The 23,711-nt window shown below is 36.9% G+C and overlaps 1 protein-coding gene across 1 annotated transcript in view; it reads right to left on the bottom strand.

Moving 5' to 3' along the window:
* The window catches only part of pepd (peptidase D), a 129,099-nt gene that overhangs the window by 82,205 nt on the left and 23,183 nt on the right, over positions 1 to 23,711 (bottom strand). Inside the window, exons 7-9 of the mRNA XM_034904669.2 lie at positions 22,766 to 22,810; positions 12,475 to 12,550; positions 1,431 to 1,477 (exon numbers count right to left, since the gene is read on the bottom strand). Of these exons, the coding sequence (XP_034760560.2) occupies positions 1,431 to 1,477; positions 12,475 to 12,550; positions 22,766 to 22,810 (168 nt within the window). The remainder of the gene's footprint in view (positions 1 to 1,430; positions 1,478 to 12,474; positions 12,551 to 22,765; positions 22,811 to 23,711) is intronic.

Here is a 23,711-nt window from a genome sequence, read left to right as displayed (position 1 = left end):
AGATGATTCATGAAGGTATATGGTAATACAACATTTTTCAGGTGCCCAGCTAAACCAAGGGGCGTAGACATTCTACATTGACAAACAATACGATTTCTCTGTCATGAAATGCTCATTATACTAATTCAACAACTGCTCAGGACCAGGCGTTCCACCCTTGCAATTTCAAATCAAGGTCTGCATTTGCTTTTGGCCCCATTTCACCTTATGAACTGTCACTCCAATTTGCATCGAAGCAACAGGAGCTTCATACAATAATTTCATTTAGGAGTTCCAATCTTCACTTAATCCTTTGTGCACCTGCCCAGCAATCTAGTTCTGCATCCGCAATTAGCAACATCAAGAGGCACTGCAGTCAGTGGTCATATGAAAAGCCATTACGTTAACGAGATGAATTATTGAGGCTTTATTAAAACATCCCAGTTCCAATCCAACATTTGATCCTCTGACATGGTAATACAGTCAAATAAATGAGCATGCTTCAGGGGTAATTGGGATCACAGCCTCACAAGCAAATCCTTTAAATAAAACAGTTTAAATGCTGATGACATTACTTGCACACAAATGCAAATTGGCCAAAGCTAGACAAAGAGGCGGTAAGCTGTCTTCTGTTCTCTAAATTGAAAATGAACATTGCAGAAACGAGTTTCAAATTGTGTTTTTCTGTGCTTTGTTTTCGACATGGTGTCCTCTGCACTTAAAGTGGTCGATTACAGACCATTTATAGAGCAACAGTTTGTATTGGGAGATTTCAATGTAGTTTTCCTGGTCTCCAAAATCCGGATGCCCCCCATTTTAATATGTGCTGGCTAATGGGTAAATACCTCCAAATTAATCATTTATTTTTCCTCTTTTTTCTCCCTTTTTTTGATGGTTACAATCATTTCAATTTTTATTTTTCCTGATAAGGCTGTGGAAATGTGCAGTGAATATGAAATGTAGACTAGTGTAGATCAGAAAAGGCGCCAGCACCATCTAGTGGGTAGCTGTGTATTGCCAGCAGTAGAAAAGGAAACTTAATCCAAAAAGGTGCTCACTAGGTGATATTGGTGTCTGCTGTCTATGGCAGGCAAAGGAACTGCAGTCTGGCTCTTGAACTCACATAAAAGCAGCTGAATGCACTTTTCAAACGATACAAAAAATGAATGACTGCAAACATTATAATATGGTGGACAGCAAAAAGTAAAATCTAGCATCAGCTAGTAGCACAGACTGGATAATTCCAGCATCAGCCAATTTTGGTCTGGATAACTTTAGAATGGATCAACAATGCACTAAGGCACTCATTTGTTTAATAGGAAGACAAAAAAACAATTTTTATATATATATATATATATATATATATATATATATATAGATAGATAGATAGATAGATAGATAGATAGATAGATAGATAGATAGATAGATATATGCAGATGCATTAACTTTACCTTTCCATTTCATATTCCTTCTTTCCAGGCTTTACATGTTTCATTATCTGAAAAAAAAAGAAAAAAATGTTTATGAATATTAAAACAAACAACAAGTGCTTTAAATTTTTTCAGCAATAAGTATTTAGGATGACTACCCTAGCATTACTAAATAAATAGTTTTAGAATATTTTAACTGGGCTGAATATACATTGAAATAGGCACAGATATAAATAACAGTAAACTGTACATTTAAGATTGGTTTACTATTCTGCTGTTTTTCAGTGAACCAATCTTTCCTATACTCCTAAGTCAGTCTGCTTTTTTGAGTGATCGGTAGTGTTAAAGAGTTAACTGTGATTTAATCTAAATGAATAATAACCAAAGCTTATTAAATCATTATCATCATTGGACCCTTTTCTTAGGCTGAATATTGCTTGGTTGTCTGCATGTTTAATTTAATGCAGACAAAATACAGGCCAATATATTAAATTTCTTCCTAGCCTCATTAACATTACCAGTCGATCTCTTTATTGTGCCGAGAATCGTGTTTGCTTTGTATTCAAGACATGCAGCTACTTCAAACAATGCTCTACTGTAGATAAACAGCTGCATCCTGATACCATTGCTGTAGATCAGAGGTTCCCAAACTGTGGTACGCGTACCCCCAGGGGTACGCGAGACGTGTTTAGGGGGTACGCGTGACAAATTGTGTAATGGCGAACATTTTTTTTTTTTTTTTTTTTTTTTTTTTTGCATTTTCATAAGACTTGTCATATTCACACAAAACTTTAAAACGCATTGGAAATTCATTTTAATTTCTGCCATGAAATGGAGAAACAAACAGAGCCGTGCAAGACAATCTCGCAGCAGCGGGACACTTGGGATCAACGCTGTGGTGTGCTCGTTTATTGCAAACCTCCAAGAGGTAACAATGAGAACAAGGATACACAGGGACAGTGACGTACAGAACTCTCACCACCAATAACTGTACAACGCGAATTAAATGTATTATATTTATGACGTATGTTTTTAGTTTTTTATTAATTACATTTTTTTGGTGCTTATTGTGTGCTATTTTCGATTTTTATGTAAATCATTTTTTTCAGAGCTTTCGATTTTTATGTACTGTATAAAATTATTGTTTTCTGTAACTGTACTTTACAAAATGCTTGTTTTTTTCTGTCACAAAGTAGTAACTGTACAGTACCACACTTTGTACCTTCTTTCCTTTGTTGTCTTCCACAACGAAATCCTTGTGGTCACGGACACATTCTTCTGGGTTTTTTGTGTTTAGGAACTAAACGGAACTGGTGGGCTTAAGGCCCCTGTATTTATACTACTATTTATATTACTGGAAAGTTCTAGAAAGTTCTAAAAGTTACTCCAAGTTTACTCAGCACTGAATCTATCTGGAATGTTCTGGAAAATAGCTAAATTTCAAAGTATCACTGTCCTGGTCACAAAAGCAAAGTTTGTGGGGAATAATAGCCATTTTCTATACTTTTGAGGCATAAGCAATTAGGAAATAACACTTACTACCCAGGAACCAAAAAAAAATAAATAATTGTTACACAGTGTTATTATAGTCATTTATATTGCAAGTATATTATTGTGTATAAATCTGTGTATTAAGAAAGCATATATTAAAAACAACATGAAAATATAAATCTGTATGGTAGTGGTACGCAGACAGTTGATAGGTCTGGAAGGGGGTACGCGGCAATCAAAAGTTTGGGAACCTCTGCTGTAGATGATGCAGGGGTCTATTTTAAAAGTGATGAATCTAAACCTAATTATTCATGGACCTTATTTAATTGTAGGAGGAGTGGGTGTTAGCATTACTAAAGTGATTGTAGCTAACAAAATAATTCCACACATCTTACGTGTTGTAGACTTCCATTTCTTACTGTATGTCTCAAATGCCCACTTTTGAAACAAGCACATGTTTTTGGAAGTGCACAATTGTTAAGATTTATGGAATTATTTTGTTAGCTACAATGACATGATGTGGTCTAATTGCAGCTAGACCACTGGAGGGAGTTTGAACTGCAGCACAGGGAGAGATAACCAGGAAGCAGCAGCAACATGCTGTAGCATTCCACTGAAAAAATCTGCATATATGTATTCAAGAAAAATCTACAAACCAAAAGATGAGGCCAGCAATAATATTACCAGTGCATAATGTGGGAGGAAAGACAGAACAGTCTACAGAATCCAGGGATCATGGCAGGATCGAGATGCAGTGAAAGAGGTCAGCTGAGATGCAGGCAGAAAGTATTTAATTATGTCCCAGGAGAGGGCAGTGCTAAGGTGAGCAATCTCTTTCAAGCTAAATTGTGATGTGCTGCCATTTGAGAAAATCCACTTAACAAAACTGTATGCTCAATTCCACGCAAACTTTGTGATTTATCAAATTTCAACTTGACGTGGAAAAGTGCGTACCTCTACGCAAACTTCTGACCATCCGTACGCTACTTCCAGTGGCTGAAAAGTGATATTGCACGCTTGAAACATGTTTTGTTCAGTAAAATAAGATATTGGGCGTTTGTACAATAGTTATTCAAGGGCTATTGTTTTATTGCTGTTAACGTCCGAATCAATATATTAGCATATAAATGCATCAGCACAAGTGGATAACCAGACTGTGATAATAGCATATGGTTAATATAATTACGACGATGCACATCCAAAGAATAACATGATGAACACATTTAATGACTTGTTGAAATTCCCTCTACAGCGCTTTTGTCAATGGTGGACGAGAGGCGTTGGTCACGGGTGGAGGGGTCTGGTTCTCTGGTCCCCCCTCCTGTATTTCGCACATTAGTTTTTGTAGCCACAAGGCGCCTTTTACCCTCAACCTTCATGTTAGGACCATTTCCTTTTTATTTCGGTCATGGTCCGGCTCTCAGAACTCACTGAGTTTACAGGAGCGGTGACCTCCTGCCAAGCTACATATTTTTGTTTATTTGACAGGCCACTACTTAAGCTGCTGAAAAGGGAGGACTTTTTAGCCTCCACCTCGCTTAACAGAGCCTCAATCTCACTCTCTGTAAAACTGTGTTTCTTGGTTTTCCTTAGCTGTGCACCTGCCATTGCTGCTTTAGAATTTTTTCTTCTTTCTCTTTTAGAATGTTCATTGTCACTTTGAAATATGCCGCTATTCATGCACCATATAAGGCTTATTGATGGCGGGGAATTGAAGCGTGCGCACGTGCGCACATTTATAGGATGAGTGTGATTTATCAACAAAACCGTGCGTAGGTGTGGTGTACGCCAATTTGATAAATCCCATTTTTTTCTTGCCTATGCAAATTTATGGGTTTGAGCGTACGCTCAAAATTATAATAAAATTTACGCCAAGTTTAATAAATGTGGCCCCTGGAGAGTAAAATAGTGCCCCATCCCTCTAATGCTATTTTTCCTGTCATGAACTATTGACTGACATTATTATTATTATTATTATTATTATTATTTATTTCTTAGCAGACGCCCTTATCCAGGGCGACTTACAATCGTAAGCAAATACGCCTGAAGAGGTGAAATGACCTAGGAAGTGAAACAGTTACACACGGATCATGTTCTCAACCTTGCTTAGTACCAGGTTTGAAATTTTACAACCGATATAGAGAAAGAAGTGACCGAGTTGTGAGATATATAGAATTATTTTATAAGCTACATTTGCAGTAATTCAATTACCCATTAAAAAGGGAAGCTTCAAAATACTATATATTTTGTGTTCAAGACTTAGAAGCTCTCCAGTCCAAACAGAATTTTTCCCTCCTTAAATACCATGTGGCTGGAGCCTAATTAACCATTAATCATGCAATTAAGGCTCCAGCCACATTCTCACATGTATTTGACAGGGATAGGAAATTAGCCCCATCCCTGCCAACCCCCACCAACAAACAAACCACACAATGCATTTTAAACAACAATACATTTTAAATAATAGTACAATATTTACAAGCAGGACCCTTCCCTGTCACACTGCCATTGCTGCATCGCTTGACTTCAAATGTTATAAAGCAGGAGTCCTCTGCAGACTCAACGTTTCTGCTTCACTAGCTCTCATATGACAGTCACTGCACTGTTGATGACATTATAACAAGAACTGCTGTTTTACATTGCGCTGTATGAAAGGTGCTGGTTCTTTACTCGTTTTAAAGGTGCTGAAAGAATAGCAGTCTAGTGAAGCTGGTTATGATAATGGAATCAATTACCCATAAGATCCACGGTGGCAAACAGAGTATAGCTGTTGTAATGCTGATGCACTCACTGATCATGCAGGTTTATGTCTTTCATGATGCCAAAATACTGATCATTTTACTTACGGACCACTGACACTTGGTTCCTTTAGGCAGTTTAATTTGATTCTTTTCTTTTACAGTTCATTTGAAATATATAAGAATACTCAAGATGAAACCCTTCACAGTTTGTTTTAAACTGTTCCTCCAGCATTGGTCTCTGTTGGTTTGGGGTTACTGACTGTATTTGGTTTGTTTGTTTTAGTGCAATGTGAAAGCAAAATGAGTTCAGAAAAACGTGGAAGATTTTGCTAATATATGAGACGACATAATCAGATATAAAACTGGGTAACTCATAATAAACTCCATTTAAAAACCAACCATAAGTCATATTGTATCTGAACTTACAAAAGTGTGACATACTGAAGGACGGTCAACATGTCTTTATAACCTCAGACCCTGATCTTCTCAATACCGTCTGCTAAAGAATGTCCTTACCAAGTTTCATCACAATAGGATAAGCAGAGGATAAGTAGTTAAGTCCAAATGTAGGGTCCCTACTTTTTATGAATTTACAAAAAATCACCCATTTGCTCACTAACACTGAAATCATCTTACATTTCACCCTTACATAAAGAAAATCCAAGATTCAAATGACTGCACATTTCTACTTAGTTAGCGCAGATATATTACACCATTGAGTCCTTGGGCACAGTGCTTATGATTTAATTTCTCAGCTGACAACAGAATGAGTCTGTTTGAATTTATTTTCTGCTCCTAGCTATGTCTACAGAAAGAGAATCAAGGAAAGGATGTCAAGAAAAAAAGAAAAAAAAAAAAGTAGGCCGTGTTTTCATGCCAAGAGTTCTATTTTATTTTCACATTTCACATTCAGTTAGCAAGACAAACACATTTAGGTTGGTGAATGTACTTTGCTGAAAAAACAGGGTTGTCTCATTAATAAATATGATTCAGGGAGAGGTTTAGTTGGGATTTGTAATACTTTTTGGATAATTAGAATACAGGCTTTAGACCACAGAATGTATGTTCTAGGGCTGGTTGATGCATACTACAAGTGGTAAATCCTTTTTATTTCCTTCCTTTTCCACTGCACTCATCCTTCCTTCTGTACTCTTCTCCTGAACAACCCCATTAACAAACTAATCACATTGATGGGTTCCATTTACAACTAGCTCTTCTTGGGAGAGTCCACCCCTTCCTAACTGATATAATACTAACACCACATACTGTTCAAACCAGTGCATTGTGGAACTAGCAACAAATGTGTCTACTTGACTTGAGTTATGACCTTATAACTGAATGTTTCGAACTGACAGATGATCCACAGTTCACGTAGTACGCAACAAGCACTACCCTGTAGTTAGCTGCACGGTCTGTCTTGTTGGATAATACCTGTAGTATACTACAAAGTCGGGTGAATGGAGTACGCTGTATTCCAGCCACAGAAGGTTGTATCTGGAAGTAGTAATAATCAAAAAGACCCACGTTTCTTGTTTTCGCAAACATGGAAGTAAAATAGGAGGGTGTTTACTGTAATTGACTATAGATTTTTACTTACTGCTTCAATCTATATTCTGTTCTATTTTTGGCTTCCATTCAGTGCAAAGGCAGCATCCATTCCTGACTTATCTGCTGTTCCAAAGTCACTATGCAGTTGTGCATACATTTAACGAAAAATCCTGAATAGGTTTTGCAAACATAATTAATATGAGGGGAGAATGAGCAGAACCATCAGGTCCAAGAAAAGTGACAGAACAAAAGCTAATATTAAGGAAGAATGATTAAATCAGCTCTTTTAATAAAGTTTTAGTGATTCATAATTGCAATGCTTATCATAAAGACAAATATTGAATTTATCATTCAGGAGCTTTTCAAAGTACACTGAGATTAAAGATTAATGTGTGCTATTACAAATTAATATATTCTAGAGATTGTTTTACTTCTTATAAAGTGCATTTGCTTTAAATATAAAACCCTTAAATAATCGTGTCACAATTTAATCACGTGTAACCTAAAAATGCATTATAAATCAGTGATTTTTAAGTATCTTTTTAAAAACAAAAATTACAACAAGCACTGAGATGTCCAACATTGAAATTTTTTTTTATATTCGGTGGTCCTCAGAGAACATTTTTCTTACTTTAGCTCAATTTGGAATCTATCTTGCATTAATTCCTATCCAACAACAGGACATCCAGGTGAATCGCACTCTTCGAAATCACGACACGTTTCTAAACAGAAGCGGAACTTGATCCAAGGAAAGTAATTCTCCTGTATCAGCTGTTTAAGCATACTTTCTTTCTCACACATTGTACTTGTTATATAAAAACAGAATACTCCATGAATGTTCACGGAGTGCTGTGGTTCTTTTACTTCTGACCCAAAAGCCCCTGAATGGGATATGGAATAACTACAGTACTCTATGAACATTCCCAGTGTAGCCTTTATCTACTGCACTAATATAGTACCATAATCATGCAACGATTCAAAGGTGCTAGCTTTATTAAAGTATTGAGGAACCTCCTTAAAAGCCTTACAACATCCTGACCAGGGTTTGAATCTAGCGGGTGGTCTCAGTCCCCTCTGAACATTAGTCCACATCACAGATGTGGAATAATTTGACACAATTTGGTACAACTGGCAGTCTCTTCTTGAGAGAGACCCAAAACTGAATGACAGAGGGTGTTCAGGTCATCAAATTGTGAAGGGAAGCTCTTGTAACCCCTCTAACACGTTTCCTGACAGTCAGTTCAAAACATCTGCTTATGATGCAATCATTGGTAAGTTAAGATCCACAGCAAGGTTTGCAAGGCAATTTAATGGCTGCTTTACATGCAATCTATCCTTATTTTAAACCTAAAAAGTATAAAAACATATGCATTTAATTTAACAGCTTTCACCTCTTTACCATTATTGGTAGGGAAGATTTTAGGAATGAGAGGGTTGTGCTAGGCAGCAACAGGGAGCTCACAAAGTCTACTCGTGATCACTGTTAGGTACCTTACTGGTATTGTACTGATTTTTTACTTAATGAATGTTTACCTAAATGATCTGATGCAAATCAACAGCACAAACAAGCTCAAGTCCTGGAATATAAACACTTGAAATATACTGCAAAGGATTAAAAACGTATTGAATCATTTGCATAAAATATTTGCTCATTCAAATTGCTAGTTGTTATGGAAAAAAATTATATTACATTTTTTCATGATATTACTGCCATAAACAACTGGCAACTGCCAGCATCTGTAAAATCTGAACTAGAAACCTGAATTATTATTGCCACATGAAATTAAAAAGAAAGTAGATTTTGACAAGTCAGCAAAAAATATGAACAGCAGTGCACTGATTCATATACGAGTGCAATGGGACCAGAGCAAGGGCAGATATGTAAAAAGTCAGATGAATGAATCCTGTTTTAAATACCATTATACACAGCTGTAACAATTACTATATTCACACAATTATTGTTTTGAGATTCAGCTTTTATTCAGGAGCTCCCCTAAATCCTTTGTTTAGAAAGCTACGGGGTATTAATGCGTGTGACAGGGTAGCCGTCTCCTGTATGGGTGCATGCATTTGCTGCACATCAAGACGGAGGTTGAAGTTGATACACCCCCCCGCAGGCGAACAGGATTTATTTACATATCCACACACTGAACAGCTCACGTGACACAACCAGCAATGGCAACGCACGGAGCACATACAACTCAGTGTACGAAAATTTTGGTAGGATCTACAATATGTGAACTAATCTTCTCTGTTCAGTTATAAACTAACGTTGCTGAAGAGGTTGATCATGGTGGACAAACAGGTAGGGCAGATACGTGACAGATTACTGTATTTTAACAGTGTACTGTAAGGATCTTGCTAACAGTGGATATAAATATCTGCCCTAACAATTGTAACCCTATCGCAGATCTCTCTTCATTGTATGTTTATTGTAGCAGTGGGAAAACACCAGCGGGATTATTACAGAGTTAAAGAGCGACTACAGCACTTGGATACACTGTTGTTTTGATCTTTAAATTTGGCTGCATACAGTGAAGCAGAATAGAAAAGGAAACCTACTGAGCATGCAATGATTCCACAAAGAAAAACAGTTAAGCCTTTGTATTCCAATTTTTTTTTACAACATGCCACACGCTTTAAGAATCCTCCAGATCTCGCTGCTATAGATAAATGCTTTGGTATCAGATCACATGATGTGTATGGTCCATGAAGCTAAATCTAATAAAAGACCTTCCATGACACTTAGAAATACATGCTTTCAATCGGAACAGTAAAGTCTTATGATTTCCATTTTTATATCTCTGAAAAAGGAGCCCAATGTGTATCCAAAAGATCAAAACACAAACAGTAGCCCACTTAGGGTCAACTGAGATTACGGACAGTAATTTGTTCTGGCAATTCTCTTCGGCATGCAAGAAATAACAATGTGCAAGGAATTGCTTTCTTTAAATGGACCAAAACACCAGGTTATTAACAGATAATGGCAGACCAATGTGGTTCACTCAGGGCTCAAAAATGGATTTCAAGTTACCCACAGGAAGGACACAGAGGAGCATCTGCTCTCTGTTCCCATGCCAGTGGCTCGTTGCCAGGGTTGCCAGGCTCTCGCAGTGGCTGTAGGCAATACAGAGTCCTGGAGGAGTGTGTGAGTCAAATGACTGCTGCTGTAGAGTGGTGGTGCCTTGGTTTATGAAATGTATCCAGTGCCAAAGAATGTGCACTTCATGCTGCCAAGAGATTTTCTTCAAAGGCAACACAGTGCTTGATGCATGATGGTAATGCAGTTTAAACAGTATGCAACTTCAAATTACAATTATTACCTTTTATGATGTGTGCTGTTATTCTGGGGGGTTCTTGACATTACTCAAATATTGTATGTTTTTTATTTATATTTTGTGTTAATGTGCTTGAGCTCATCTTCAGTTCTAGTTGGCTGCCAGGTATATGTGATGTTGGCTAGATCAGTCAAAGTGTCTTTATATTCGTAAGCACCAGCACCATCTGCAGCACGCTAGTGTAGTGCTAGCAAAGTTGCAGACGGACCTGGCTCTTGTTTCTATGTCACCTGCATGACGTACATCTATGGTAAGCAAATATAACTGAAGAGAAGCTCCTGAACTCATTCAAAGCATTCAAAGCACAATCTTAGCAAAAATAAAAACACATATTAGTTAATATTATTAGGTATTTAAATGATTGCAATAAGAACACCCCTGAATACCTGCAAGTTACGTTGAAAATATACAAAAAAAACAACAATATCTAATATTTCTAGTTATTCAGTTTCCCATGATGTTGGCCAGTGAGATATTGAATTACATTTCTTGTTGGTGTACCTAGTGTACAGATACTAGAAATGTGTGCATCATGATTGCTTACTACATCCAATTGATAAAGCATCTGTATTCAGAGATGCATTACTATTATTTCAGGATGCAATGCAAGCCTCCCCCAAAAAACATACAAACACTATTACACTAGTGACCTTTAGAAGCTTTCAGCACAGACAGATTTAAGATCAATGCCATCTCAGCAGCACTTCAAACTAGGATATATTGGTATACAAAAACAGCTGTTCTAAGGAAAAGCAGAGCTGAGTGGATTACACATCGTGACTGAGTGAATATCATTCAGACACCCTGCAGTGGGCCTCTGTGTTTAATTTTTATCCTGTCCTTTTACTTGTTTTGTATGTATGTATGTTTTTTTTTTTCATAAATACCTTCTGAATGTGCAGCTTTCCTTGTGGATCCAAGATTGTCAAGGGCTCAAACCACAAAAAAGTTTTTTTTTTCTTCATATTTTGACCCTATCACATACAAGTGACCTAACTGTTAAACATTTTTAGGGTCCTAAAACAATTGGGAAATGTATGCACTGATCGTGTCTGTCAAACTCTACATGGTGAGCAACATAGCTTCCTTTGCACCAGTCCTCATCAAACTGTTATATACACTCCTAGCCTCCTGAAGACGTTTCTGATTGCATTTGGCTAGAAACCCTCGGTTTTATACAAATATTTTTACTGAGCAATGATGTAATTATGAGGGTCTGTATGTTTTTTTTTTCTTGTTTTTTCAATTTTTCTACGACATGTCTGAAATATGTACACATGGACATGAACCTCCATTTATCCAGAGATTGTGATATTCTATAACTTGTGGTAAAATAGCCTTAAGTAGTTCTATCACAATTATATAAGCAGCTAGATATATGCCCTTAAGTGTGACACACAGACAGACCCCCTCCATGTGCATTATTCCCTGTCTTCAGCCATAATAGATAAAACTACCACCAATGACTGTTTGGAGAGCATACACATGGCACCAAACAAATAAGCGTGCTGGTTTTAACCCAGCACGATAATCAGCTGTTTATTTATTTTCCTCGCTCTCTCCGCTCCCCGTACTCTCCTCTGTACACCCTCCTCGCAGCACGGACAGCTGCAGGTTCTTATACTCTGGCCACAGTCTGCACGAGTTTAGTAAGGATGCGTGACTGTCAGCTAGTTAAATAATCAGTAGCTGATCAGCCACGCATCCTCACAAGGTTTTTAAAATATACAAAAACAATAACAAAAGATGCAGCGCTTTTATCTGCGCCGCAAACAAAAACACAAATTATAATAAATAAATATATAGGGGCGGGACACTCCGCCACACACCTTCATTCCTTACTCAATAAATATCTCATTCCTAGTTATAAAGTAATCAGAACAGCATGTTAAAGAAAGTATAGTATTAGGAGTTCCAACCAAAACCAGATTCTGAAGACTGCCTCACCTCTTTATGGGCCTCGCTTGAGATCCTGTTGGTGTATCGCAGAACCTCCAGCTCCATGTCAGTCTTAAGGAGGCGGCTGGAAGAGACCGTTTAAGAAATTACCAATACATACCACACAGAACATATAAAGAGAGAAACAGTTTAGAATCTTTATCATATCCATAAAAAAGCAGCTTATCAGGACCATCACATGTGTCATGATAAGAATTGTATTGTGATACACACAGATTTAAACGCTGGATGTATTTAATGTCTTTCTTTTTTCTGGTAGTAATGAACATTTATTAAATATATTTACCTAAAATACAACACGTTTAGTTAACAAAACTAAATAGCTGACTGAATAGTAGAAAACAAATTGTAAAAAAGAGAGGTTTAACCAGACTGTAAAAAAAAAAGACAGCTTCAGTAAGTTTGTGGTCATTAAACATGCTGTACATTTAACACTAAATTAATTTATTTTGCATTTTGACTGTACTTGCTTCTAAGAAAGACTACCGATTGTCCTTGTAGTCATTTCAACCCCAGCAAGAGCCTTGAATGTGATAGTCCAGTTCTAAACCAAGAGAGTCATATTGGGGAGCTCACTGAGCCCTATATGACTCAAGTCATCTGTTCTACTTACACAGACCCTGGTTTCACAGACCCCAACGAGCATCGTGAGTCTGTAAATCAGCCGTTAAGAGTTCAATATTACTGTATTTCTTTTTAACTTTCATTTTCCAATTTTGAAAGTGTCAGTTTCATCAGAAAGGAATAATTTGTCTGCCTCTCTGGTGATAAATTACAGAAAAAAAAAAACACACACAATTAAAGTTTGCAGTGGAGTGAAGTGTAACCGTAATCAGACAGATTCCCACCAGGTACTAAAGGTCTGGGCTTTATACCTTGGGCAGCCAAGCAGGCACGCAGGCCATTAGAGCTGAACAGCCCAGCTTATTGCTCTGCCTCAGAACCATGACTTAAACATGACAAAAAAAATTTCCTCTCATTTGTTCCATCTTTCAGTTGCAAGAAAAACACATAAAAAAACAACTTGGGATATTTTGTTTTCCAATCTGGGTTATTCAACTCTGACAAGCGAGGGATTTATAAATAATATACTTTACTACAGACGAGATCGGATTCAATAAACTAGCACTAGTACATGCTTGGAATCTTGCCACTTATGCAGCATTTTGAATTGAGTGGCCCCACTGCTGCTTTTAGTAGGATGAAAATGAAGAACTTTATCATTTTGTTGGATTTTATATTTTGCACAGAAGATATTCTGAATTGCAAAATATGAATTACTGCAGAAGTTTGTTTTTTCTAGCGCCACTGAAATCTTAAGTTCATACTTTGTATTTAGTAGGCAAAATAATCACCCAAGACTCAAGTTTTACTGTGGGCTTAATAAGACATTGAAATAGAGGTGCAATCAGAAACCAGATTTACTAACCAATTATCAGAGGTAATATAATCAACAATAAATCAATATATTGAGAACACTGTATTATTATTACTTTATTATTAAAAAGCAAGAAGCAAGGTGGTGTAATATATACATGAGACTCCAAATGGGGCACACAGCGATTAAAAATCAAAGATTTATGGTTTCATTGAGGCTCAAAGTCATGATGCTCAATAATCTATTAAACGGATTCCCTGGCGCATCTCTATCCATCTGCAAAATGTTTTTTTTTTTTGTCACCAATTATTTTAAATCTATTTAGGGTGGATGTATCCCACCCCAATTATTTTAGTTCTTTATTGAATTAAGATCCATCCTGAATTTTTTTGCCAGCCTAATTAAACCTGCATGAGCTATCTATGGGTCGCCTCATTATTCTCACAGTAAAGCTTTGAATGGCTCAAAATTATTATTATTATTATTATTTATTTATTAGCAGACGCCCTTATCCAGGGCGACTTACAATTGTTAAAAGATATCACATTATTTTTACATACAATTACATTATTTTTTTACACATTATTTTTACATACAATTACCCATTTATACAGTTGGGTTTTTTACTGGAGCAATCTAGGTAAAGTACCTTGCTCAAGGGTACAGCAGCAGTGTCCCCCACCTGGGATTGAACCCACAACCCTCCAGTCAGGGGTCCAGAGCCCTAACCACTACTCCACACTGCTGCCCTACTATGCAATGGGAGCATGATCTCCATTTCTGCAATGACAAGCTTCAATGCAAAATGCACGAAGCAGTTTTATAGAGCAATCAGTAAATACTTGTGAAGCCTCCTTGTTATGCATCTGTACACAAGGGCCAGGTCATTAAATCTGTCAAATCTCAAATAAACACAGTTTCATTACAATGCTTACACCATCTAACGGCATTTGCACTCACAGATGTTCTCACAGGGCCTGTAGTGAAGGGAGCACATCGTTCCTATTGCACAGCATTGCTGAAGTCTGGTCTAGCTGTCCTGGCTATTGTGATGAAGTCAAATAACTGGCCCAATTCTGTGACATTTGTGTCTTCAGCTCAGAGAAGAAACCGCAGGCGAGTAGACCGAGTAGATAAAATGTACTCAGAAAGAACATTTGTGAATACTGTCTATTTGCTAAACACAGTATATGGATATACTGCTGGCAATGGGGTAACCACAGAGACTCAGGCGGTCCAATCTTTCTAATAAGTGGCTGTATCATAATCATCAGACCTCCAGCCCTAGGTGTGAAATTCTGCGAATACTGTCTTTGTCTGCACTGAACTACCCATTTCATAAATTCTACATTGCCAGTGAGAAACCACTATCCCTCCAGCCGAGTACATTTATCAAGTAGTGAAGGCATGGTGCTCTGCAATTAAATGATCAATACTTTTCTATTACAAAAATCGTGCAAAGTGAAGGGTGATCTCAGCATGCCCATTATCCCACATAGAGCTGTCTTACATCTTAATCCCGATGGGATCATTAACATGTATGTGTCAACAAATAACACTAGTACTCTTTAGTTCTATTCGCTATACATGTTAGGACTGAGTGTTTACCGGTATGGGTCAAGGACTAGCAGAAAAGGAAAAAGATGGGGATTATAAAGTAAATTCAAGAACAAAGAAAAAAGTACCAGAAACTACATTTAATTAATAAATAAATAAATAAATAAATAAATAAATAAATAAATAAATCATTTAAATAAAAGCAACCTCCATATTTATTTATTTTTTTCTGCGATCAAAGAATCACAGTTTTCTTGAAGGGTATACAATAACTTAATGTACTGGTAAATAAAATAAAATAAATCTATTTTATGCTTTGTAACTTGTTTTAAAAGGCTAATTTATCATCAAAAACCTAGTAATTTTACACTCCAGTCAAAATATAATATTAATCACTACAGTTCTGGTGGGCTACTTTGGGCTATGAAATCAAATGATCATTAATGACAGACTATTCTAACCTAAATGATATCGGGGGGGGGGGAGCACCTATTCCTACAAACTATAAAATCACAATAATTCATAATTATTACGATACAATGAAATGCGTAAAGGAAGTATCACAATTCATTAATACACAGAGAATCGTTATACATTTTGTGTACTCTACTGCATGTTTAAAATCTGAACAAAACTAAAGAAGCATCTTATTCCGGTTGACAAACTGGAATAATTAACAAGCGGTTGTAATAAAAAATAATAATAATTAGATCTATCAGTAACATAAAAAGTAGATCACCATGGACTACATGCATTGTATGTACAAGTAAAAATGTGCAACTCCCACTCCCAGATTCTGACACTCTCAAATAACTTATTCTTAAGAATGTCCTCAGCAAGTTTCATCACAATTGGATAAGTGTTTCTATGAATATATATATGCAGCATGGCCATCATAATACAAGAAAAAAAAAAAGTTAGCTTTATTAAAAGTTAACACGTAGAGCTCAATTACTTATAAAAATGATACTGAGTTATTGTAGCCTGTAATACTTCCAAGGTCATAGTACTAGTACTTGTGAAGAATCACATCAGGATACAATTTGAAGTTTTGAACGATGATACTTATGGCACAGGTTTCTTTTAATATTTTATTTCAACAGTGTTTATGACATATCCCCAAGCTAACAGGAACCATAACATTGAACCCCATGATTTTATTGATGTATTCCACACATAATGTTAGATTGTACTTTAGAATAGAGCAGTAGAGCCGCAGGACGAATAATAAAAAAAACACATAATCTTCATCACCTCTCAAGAGGTTTTAAGCTCTTATCAATCATGACTATCCTTCTAAGCTTTACATGTACCCTATCCATATTAAAGATGGATCTGCTTTTCATGTAGGGCATCATATCTATGGATACCAGGTGCTGGAGAACATAATTCACCAATGGGGCTGTCTTGGTTGAAATATTAATGCGGATGTGGCAGACGTGAAGCAGAGGGGATGCATGCCATAGTAGCAGGTACCTCAATATATTTCTTCTTCTGGACGTTTATGGTTTGGTCACACTGCATTATTGCAAACCAAAAAGGGAGGGTCCAGCAACTGTCTAGGAGTGTAAGGATGCTGTGATAAAGGAAAATGTAGTTCTGGAAGTTTAAAATGGATAGCAGGACTACATCCCCCAGAATACCACGGGGCTTGGAATTGGAGCCAGGAATGAGAATCACCTGGCACTAATATATTGAGGGACACCACCTGCCTGAAATCAAGCAGGCAGGTATATGAAGAGCTCTAGTAACATGTACGGGGTTGTCTGTGCGAAGGCTGGGACCTGAATATAGACTGCCGATGACAACCTGTATAAGGTACAGAGTGTGAGAAGCGCTTTTGACTTGTGTTGAAAAACTTTTGTTGAATCGGCAAACACCTTAGCCGTCCGATTGATATTATTATTATTATTATTATTATTTGTTTATTTAGCAGACGCCTTTATCCAAGGCGACTTACAGAGACTCGGGTGTGTGAACTATGCATCAGCTGCAGAGTCACTTACAATTACGTCTCACCCGGAAGACGGAGCACAAGGAGGTTAAGTGACTTGCTCAGGGTCACACAATGAGTCAGTGGCTGAGCCGGGATTTGAACCGGGGACCTTCTGGTTACAAGCCCTTTTTCTTTAACCACTGGACCACACAGCCTCCCCGCAGTATTGCCTCAAAGTTTAGTCAGCGCTCCTATGTGGAGTTAGGTTTTTGTTTTTGCTTGTTTTGTTTCTTTTTGTGTTGTGTGGAGTACTTCTTTTACACTAAAAGACAGTGATAAAGACCCCGAAATAAGCGACAAAGTCACAGACAAGAACATGCTTTGTCACAATACACTAACATCATGACATGATACGTACTGGGATATGCAGGTCGCGATACAATATATATCACAATACATGTGATGGTCTTCTTCTATGATGCATAAGATCAAATGATTATTTAATTTTGTTAAAATATAAAAAATAAATTAGATAGAGAGAGTATGTATTCATACCAACTATGAAACACACTTATTCTTCACTCAAGAACCATGTGGTGAACTACAATGAGCTATGCTGTGCATTTGGTCTTGCAGCACAATACAAACTATACATACTCTGTACCTCTTTTATGATAGGATGTATCATGTTAAGAAAGCATCACCTAACACACATTCAAAGTTATTTTAAAGTAAATTCCTAATTAATTGCATGCAAGAAGTTCATGAAATTGAATTCATTAGTTTATTGCATTTTAGTTAACTTATTGTATGTATGTTGAACATTTTAATAAAACTGAATACACTTTTTGCCATATTCCAGTTGACAAACACTCCTATAAAGCAGCTTTAAACTTTGCCTGTCATTTATTTGAATGTATAAACTGCAATAAAACAAATCCTAAAAAATAGGTAGATAGATATTGGTGCCTCCACTATATCACCTTGGCCAGGGACATGCATCTCCAGCAGTGAATTATAATGACCAACATTATTATTATTATACATTATTATATATACAGTCAGCACTCACATATCCGACCCTATACAACTGTGACTTCAGTTACGGTTAAACGCGTGTGATGCATATCTGATTATTTCATTTTAGCCCGTTCCAACCCTTGTATCTTTTTTGTGTTCCCTGAAAAATGGACAATATCAAAAATACATATCTGAAAGGACTGTGTTTTAAAATAAGCAGGCTTCTATTTAGATGTACTGTATTGGTTTTGTTGATACAGTACTAACAGAAGTAGTATTTTAATTCAGAATGATATGACTCTGAAAATATCACTTGCCAAAACTAGAGAGACGACACATTAACTGTAATACAGTACATACTTTTAAATCCGGTATGTATTGTAGCAGTATGTAAAATTCCCCAAATGACCTAATGACCCAATTTAGCAAAACCAAAAGATTAAAAACAACAACACGTTTCCAGAATTAAAACAGTATCCAAAGTCAGTAATGTCATAGTTCACTTGCAAATGAAAATGCACAAAAGCAACACAAAAAAAATACATCACAGTATCTAAAATTGTTTAATGATTAACTGTTACAGTACCCTAGCTTGTCTCGTTCACTTTTATTTTGGCTGCATTTTTGTCAGGTGAAACTGGAGGAAGCGCTGTGTAACTGCACAATACAAGACAGACTGATTTGGCATTAGAGAGAATTATTATTATTATTATTATTTTTTAAATGTGGGCTGTGACGGATATTCAGATAAATTGTAACATTGAAGAGATGAGCTTTGTATCAGAAAACTGGTGATACACATATATATATATTATATATATAATGGGGATTGATTTTATTCTTAATACAAGGGCGGTAAAGCGACTGACATGTAACTGGGTAACGGAGTGCTGACTGTATATATATTTTTTGGAAAGGATCATTCATTCTTTACACACATTCACGGCTCTTATGTATATGTAAGGGCTTCATCAATTCTTTAGCAGAATTATGCAAAGAAGATCAAGTCCTCTATGGATCCGTCATATATTCTTTTTTTTTTTTTTTTTTTTTTTTTATAAAATGTACTCGTTGCCAATTATTTTATTATTTTCTCCCAATTTAGAATGGCCAATTATTTTTTAAGCTCAGCTCACCGCTACCACCCCTGCGCTGACTCGGGAGGGCGAAGACGAACACACACTGTCCTCCGAAGCGTGTGCCGTCAGCCGACCACGTTTTTTCACACTGCGGACTCACCATGCAGCCGCCTCAGAGCTACAGCGTCAGAGGACAACGCAGCTCTGGGGCAGCTTACAGGCAAGCCCGCAGGCGCCCGGCCAGACTACAGGGGTCAATGGTGCGCGGTGAGCCGAGGACACCCTGGCCGACCTAACCCTCCCTCCCCCTGGGCGACGCTCGACCAATTGTGCGCCGCCCCCTGGGAGCTCCCATCCACGGTCGACTGTGGAATAACCTGGACTCGATCTCACGACGTCCAGACTATAGAGCGCATCCTTCACTCCACGTGGAGCGCCTTTACTGGATGCGCCACTCGGGAGCCCCTCACCGTCATATGTTCTTACACACACGGGATTATCATGTCATTCCTTTCTGAGAAACGATGGGATTCCAGTACATCGCTTTTCTTTTACATTCAGGGAATTTATGGGCAGCATAATGTGGTATTAAAAGAACACACAATCTTACAGTATATACACTGCTGCCTTTCTAATGCTATAATCCGGAAACATAGTTACAAGACCATGCTATTTGAGTTCCACCTTAGAACAAGAATGAAAGTGCTGGTGTAATGGCATTATGGGGCAAATGTGAACTACAACCATGCTGCATTACAGCTGGTTCTGCCATATACAGGGGAGCCCTGTAACAGCTTAAAAGAGCAAGAACTGTAGTTTCATTGTTAGTTTTATTTTTTTACTGTCCCAGTACCATTTTACAATGTTTGCATCACCCTATAGAATTAGGGTTAAAATTTTGAATCATAAAGTTGAATGAAACCTGCTGAATAACGTTACGTTAACATATTGAATGCAGCTTTGTAGTTTTCCATATACTTAATGAAAAAATTTATGAATGGCTCAATCCTAATATTATAGGTGATGCAAAACTTTTGGCCATAGCTGTACAATATGTTGTGTTTTTTTTTTTGTTTTGTTTTGGTCTGTATTAAGGAGGATTAATTTGTCTTAGTCGCCTGTCACTGACATATGTAACTGCACATTGTTAGAATAATTGTAATAAGAGTCATTTACATTGATTGCAGACATCATTAAATTGTAAGGGAAAAGTAAACAAAATATTAAAATATATTTGATACTACCTGCTGTTTAAAATATATAAAAGCCCAGCAATATGTTTTTCAACATAATCCTGATTGTTTAGATATTTTCAATGAAACATCACTGCCAGTAGCACAGCTGTACAAGCTTAAATCATGGTACCAAAATCACTTCACAGGGCAAAGTCTGACTGCACATATGTACTGTCGATGTAGCACCGCATAATTAGGACGTAAATCAAAATTGTGCCCCATAAGTCATAATTTACACAAAATAAAAACGCACATTCCTCAACTTTTATTCAGGAGCATTTGGCAGGAGAAATTAGTCGTATGAGCACCATGGTGTATCCAGATCATACTCCCTTCTGCAAAGTTGCAATGGTCATTAATTTCAATTTGAGCATCAGCATAGTCGGAAAAGGGAGCCAGTTCTGGATACATTACTATGCGGAGAAGACAAATTCTCTTTCTCCTGGAGATCACTCCTGGGGTGAAAGTTGATAAATGTATTCCTGCCGCGATACTGACAACACAGGACGCAGCAAAGGTTTAGTAAACTCAGCAGGGTTTCCTTAGGTTTAATTGTTTAAATGGTGGACGAAATTTACATCCAATTGACACTTACATATTTTACTGCATTGGTTTGAAGGGGGCACACACATAAACAGACAGGAGGCATATAATTATTTTGATCTGATTTTTGTATGTCTAGTAATGGATCACAAGTAAAATGATTAAGAGGTCCCAGGTTCAATCTTTAGCTCTACAGTATAGCAAATGAAATATGTCGCTTGACTAAATTTTCCCTGTCAGAAGAATCCTCTGGAAGAGTGCCATTGGCCCCAGATAGCTATTTAGTCCTGCAGCTCTCTGCTTGCGAGAGTAGGTAGGCCTCCATGAGGATCAGCTTATTGGCACTCAGCTTGCAGTTTCGCCAAGAGCTAGAAATTTAGCCGAGCCTCTACTATGAGAGGCACGGGGCACAGGTTTCAGTATTCATTAATAGTGTTAAGAGTTTTTTGTTAAATCTGTAACTGGATGAAAGCATTGTAATACCTTGAAATAGGATTAACTCTACTACAGCTCTGATAAACACCATTTTGAGAGCGAGTCAAATAAAAACCCTTCAATTGCGCTAAGTAGGTGCTTTGATCAGATGGTAGAGATAAAACAAATACATGCAACAGGTTTTCAACCTTATCAGGAGAAGCATAACTCTGAAGATCTGAGTTTAAATCGTGAGATTTATTTTTAAGATGCTTTTTCTTTTTTTACATGACAAGCCTTATCCCATGTTTTAGGAACAATATTTTGTACATATGACTGTACAAATCCTTTTCAATTGAAACTGTGTACTCTAATCCTTTTTTCTATTTGAAACCTAACATTTAACAACTGGATTTTAATCTTTCATTAATGAGAACATAAAAACATTTACGAACGACAAGCTTGGTCCACCTAAGCTTGTCCGGTTCTTAGTAGTTGATTGATCTCATAACTTTGTCAAGTTGGGTCTTAAAGCCTCCAAGTTATTCTGCCGCAGCAACATTATGAGGTAGCCCATTCCATACTCTCACCACTTTCTGTGTGAAGAAGTGTCTCCTTCCCTATGTCTATCTCCACTTAATTTCCAAGTGTGTGCACTCTGGTCCTGGTTTCTGTGCTATGCTTAAAGTATTGGTTTGTCATTTCTTCTGTGCTATGCTTAAAGTATTGGTTTGTCTCCTTCATTTTACATGTTCACAATATTTACTGTGTTACCTGTTTCATATTCTAGTTCGTTTATTCTCCAGCCAAAAATGAAGCATATTTGTGATGTGCTGAAGCCCATAAGTGAAGCATTGTGTATTGAAGCCTATGCAATGCTGAAATGCTTCCCTGCCTCATTTCACAAATCAGTCTTGAGGAATAGTTAGTAAGCTTGGAAAATAAGAATTCTGAACATAGAATCATAAAGGATATAATGGGATACTAAAACAGGTAAGAAATTAAATCATAGAAAATTGTAGATGATATATGACTTTAAACATAAGCTTCTTCATGCCTGACAAAGACCAAGATGAAGATGACAACCCCCTCCCACAAAAAGAAGAAATCTACTTACCATTCGACAATTTCTGGATGGAGAAGGGTGTTATTCACTTGAAATCTAAAAAGATTCAATGCATAGTCATTAGCATTTTTAAGTTGCTTTAAAAAAGAGCTAACCTGTGCTAACCAATTCTGTCCCTCGTTTTACCTTTATTGCGGAGAAACTTTTGTTTATTCACGTGTGTGTCTGTTTTTTTACTGTAATTCGCAATATACATATATGTAAAATGCAAAGCTTCAAATAAACTGCTGCAACTTTTGTTGCAAGCCTGACTGCAGCTTGACTGTTGGAGCGAGTCTGAGCCACAACTTATGAAGTGATTAGGAACCTGGAAGCAGCAGCAACTGAAATTACAAAGCCTTGGTTTACACTCCCCAGTAGGTGTCATGACTTATTCGGTATTAAAAATATGTTATTCAATAAAAAAGCGTCTTACCTTATAACACTATAAGCCTTTGTTGGTGTTCAATTTACAGATGTAAGTGTTCTTTAAAGCTTACAGCGCAAGTAGGTTCAAATTACATACGTTTTTCTTATGTTTAGTTCTGAGTGTCGTTGCGCAAAAATTTACTTTTTTTTTTCTTTTTTCGTATGACCGGGGAAAGTGTTTAACTGTTATCAAAAGCCCAGCAACTTATTTCTGTTTTCACCTTCCCCATTCCGGATAGTGGATTTCCATGGCTTCCCTTAGGGTCCCTTGACAATCACATTCTGATCTAACAAATACAACCTGGACAGACAGTAAATTAGATTGTATGAACATAGTGTTATGAAAAAAAAAATGCTATTTGAATAAATCTGCAGTAAATAAATTATTTTCAAAAATAATAATAACAGTAATCTTTAAAAGTCAGTGTTTGAGAATCAGAACTCAAGACTGCTCAGAACCATTTTAATAAAAGTAAAAGGTAAAAAAAAAAAAATGGAAACTGTCATTTGAAGCTACTTTCTCTTTAAA

This window comes from Acipenser ruthenus, chromosome 20, assembly GCF_902713425.1.
Source record: "Acipenser ruthenus chromosome 20, fAciRut3.2 maternal haplotype, whole genome shotgun sequence".
Taxonomy (NCBI): Eukaryota; Metazoa; Chordata; class Actinopteri; order Acipenseriformes; family Acipenseridae; genus Acipenser; species Acipenser ruthenus.
Note: the sequence above shows the minus strand (reverse complement) of the source record. Positions and strands in the feature narration are given on the sequence as shown.